Source organism: Emydura macquarii, unplaced genomic scaffold (genome assembly GCF_026122565.2).
Source record: "Emydura macquarii macquarii isolate MOO-44397 ecotype Brisbane River unplaced genomic scaffold, CSIRO-AGI_Emac_v2 contig_52, whole genome shotgun sequence".
NCBI lineage: Eukaryota > Metazoa > Chordata > Testudines > Chelidae > Emydura > Emydura macquarii.
Genome location: NW_027130189.1, coordinates 107,198 through 108,819, shown reverse-complemented (window position 1 = coordinate 108,819; position 1,622 = coordinate 107,198). Strand labels below are relative to the sequence as shown.

The following is a 1,622-nucleotide window of genomic DNA, read 5'->3' as shown; positions in this document are numbered from 1 at the left end:
CAAGACTTTTTAAACCCCAAAAGTAGAAGAACAAGATGTTCCATGAAGTCTACTAGGGACTTGCTATGGCTATTGATTTTGTGTGGAAAGTACTAAGGTAGCAGGCCAATGGGTGGCAGTATAAAAATCTAAAAGAAAACCCCAAAAAACAGAGATGCAGATTTTGATTTTTGTTACACTTGTGGATACCTGTATTGACTTCAGTGGTGTTAGTCTGGTTTTTTGTTTTCTTTGTGGGGTTTTTTTTGTTACCACTGTAAATGCAACATTTTGCATAAACAGACTGTGCACCATGTTCTCATAGATACAAAATGTTCACCCATTGATTAGATTAATAATGAAATACATGGTCATGAGAGAACAATGGACATTTTATTCTTGGTGACTAACCTCCACTCAGTCAGTTTCTTCAGGGCAGCTTTGATCTCCTTGTTCCTCATGCTATAGATGATTGGATTCATCATGGGAGGCACCACAGAATAGAGAACAGCCACAACAAGATCCAGACCTGATTGAGAACTGGAGGTGGGTTTCAGGTAGGCAAAGGTCCCAGTGAAAAGTAACAAGGAGACCACAATGAGGTGAGGGAGGCAGGTGGAGAAGGCTTTATGGCGGCCCAGCTCAGAGGGGATTCTCAGCACCCTGGTAAAAATTTGAACATATGATACAATTATTAAAGCAAAAAGGCTCAATCCTAAAAGTGCATTAAAGGCAATAACCCCAACTTCACTCAGATACGAGTCAGAGCAGGAGAGCTTGAGGAGCTTGGGGATTTCACAGAAGAACTGATCCACCATGTTGCCTCCACAGAAGGATACTGCAAATGTGTTCCCAGTGTGCAAAGCAGAATTGAGAATACCACTAGTCCAGGCACTGGCTGCCATTTGGACACAAGCTCCCCTGTTCATCACAGTCTCATAGTGCAGTGGTTTGCAGATGGCAACGTATCGGTCATAAGCCATGACAGTGAGTAGGGCAAAGTCTGCCGAAGCGAAGAAGAAGAAGAGAAAGACTTGGAGAACACATCCAGCGTAAGAAATTGACGTGGTGTTCAATAGGGAATTGGCCATGGACTTGGGGACAGTGACGGAGATGGAGCCAATGTCTAGGATCGACAAATTCATCAGGAAGAAGTACATGGGAGTGTGAAGGTGGTGATCGATGGCTACTACTGTGATAACGAGGAGGTTTCCTGTCAGGGCTACCAGGTAAATCCCTAGAAACACGACAAAGTGTAAAATCTGCAGCTCCCGATTGTCAGAGAATCCCAGGAGAAGGAACTCGGTCACCGTGGTTCGGTTGGACATTTTCCTTCACAGTACATCGTGTGCCGCCTATGGAGAGAAGGACAAGGACAATGGTAGGCTGGAGCACTCCTGCCTCCTTACCTCTATCAGCCACCCCAGTCGTCAGGCACATTATCACATCTGTCATTGGGGTAGCTCTAATGACATGAATACATGTGATTGTGGTGAAGTGCAGACCGTGGAGCATCTGCTGGTTTGGCGACTCCTAGAGGAGGTCTGTATGGAGAAGGACCTTGCTGCAATGATGGAAGGAGGCATTACTTGTGCACAGTTCTGGAAAAACATCTGATGTGTGACAAGGACACAAGAAGAAGA

At 45.1% G+C, this 1,622-nt stretch overlaps 1 protein-coding gene across 1 annotated transcript; it reads right to left on the bottom strand.

Annotated features, from left to right (window-relative positions):
- Positions 1-350: 350 nt before the first annotated feature.
- LOC137166112 (olfactory receptor 14A16-like) lies at positions 351-1,307 on the bottom strand. Its single transcript, XM_067567764.1, has one exon. The coding sequence runs from the start codon at positions 1,305-1,307 to the stop codon at positions 351-353; it is 957 nt and encodes a 318-aa protein (XP_067423865.1).
- Between the last annotated feature and the right edge of the window lie 315 nt (positions 1,308-1,622).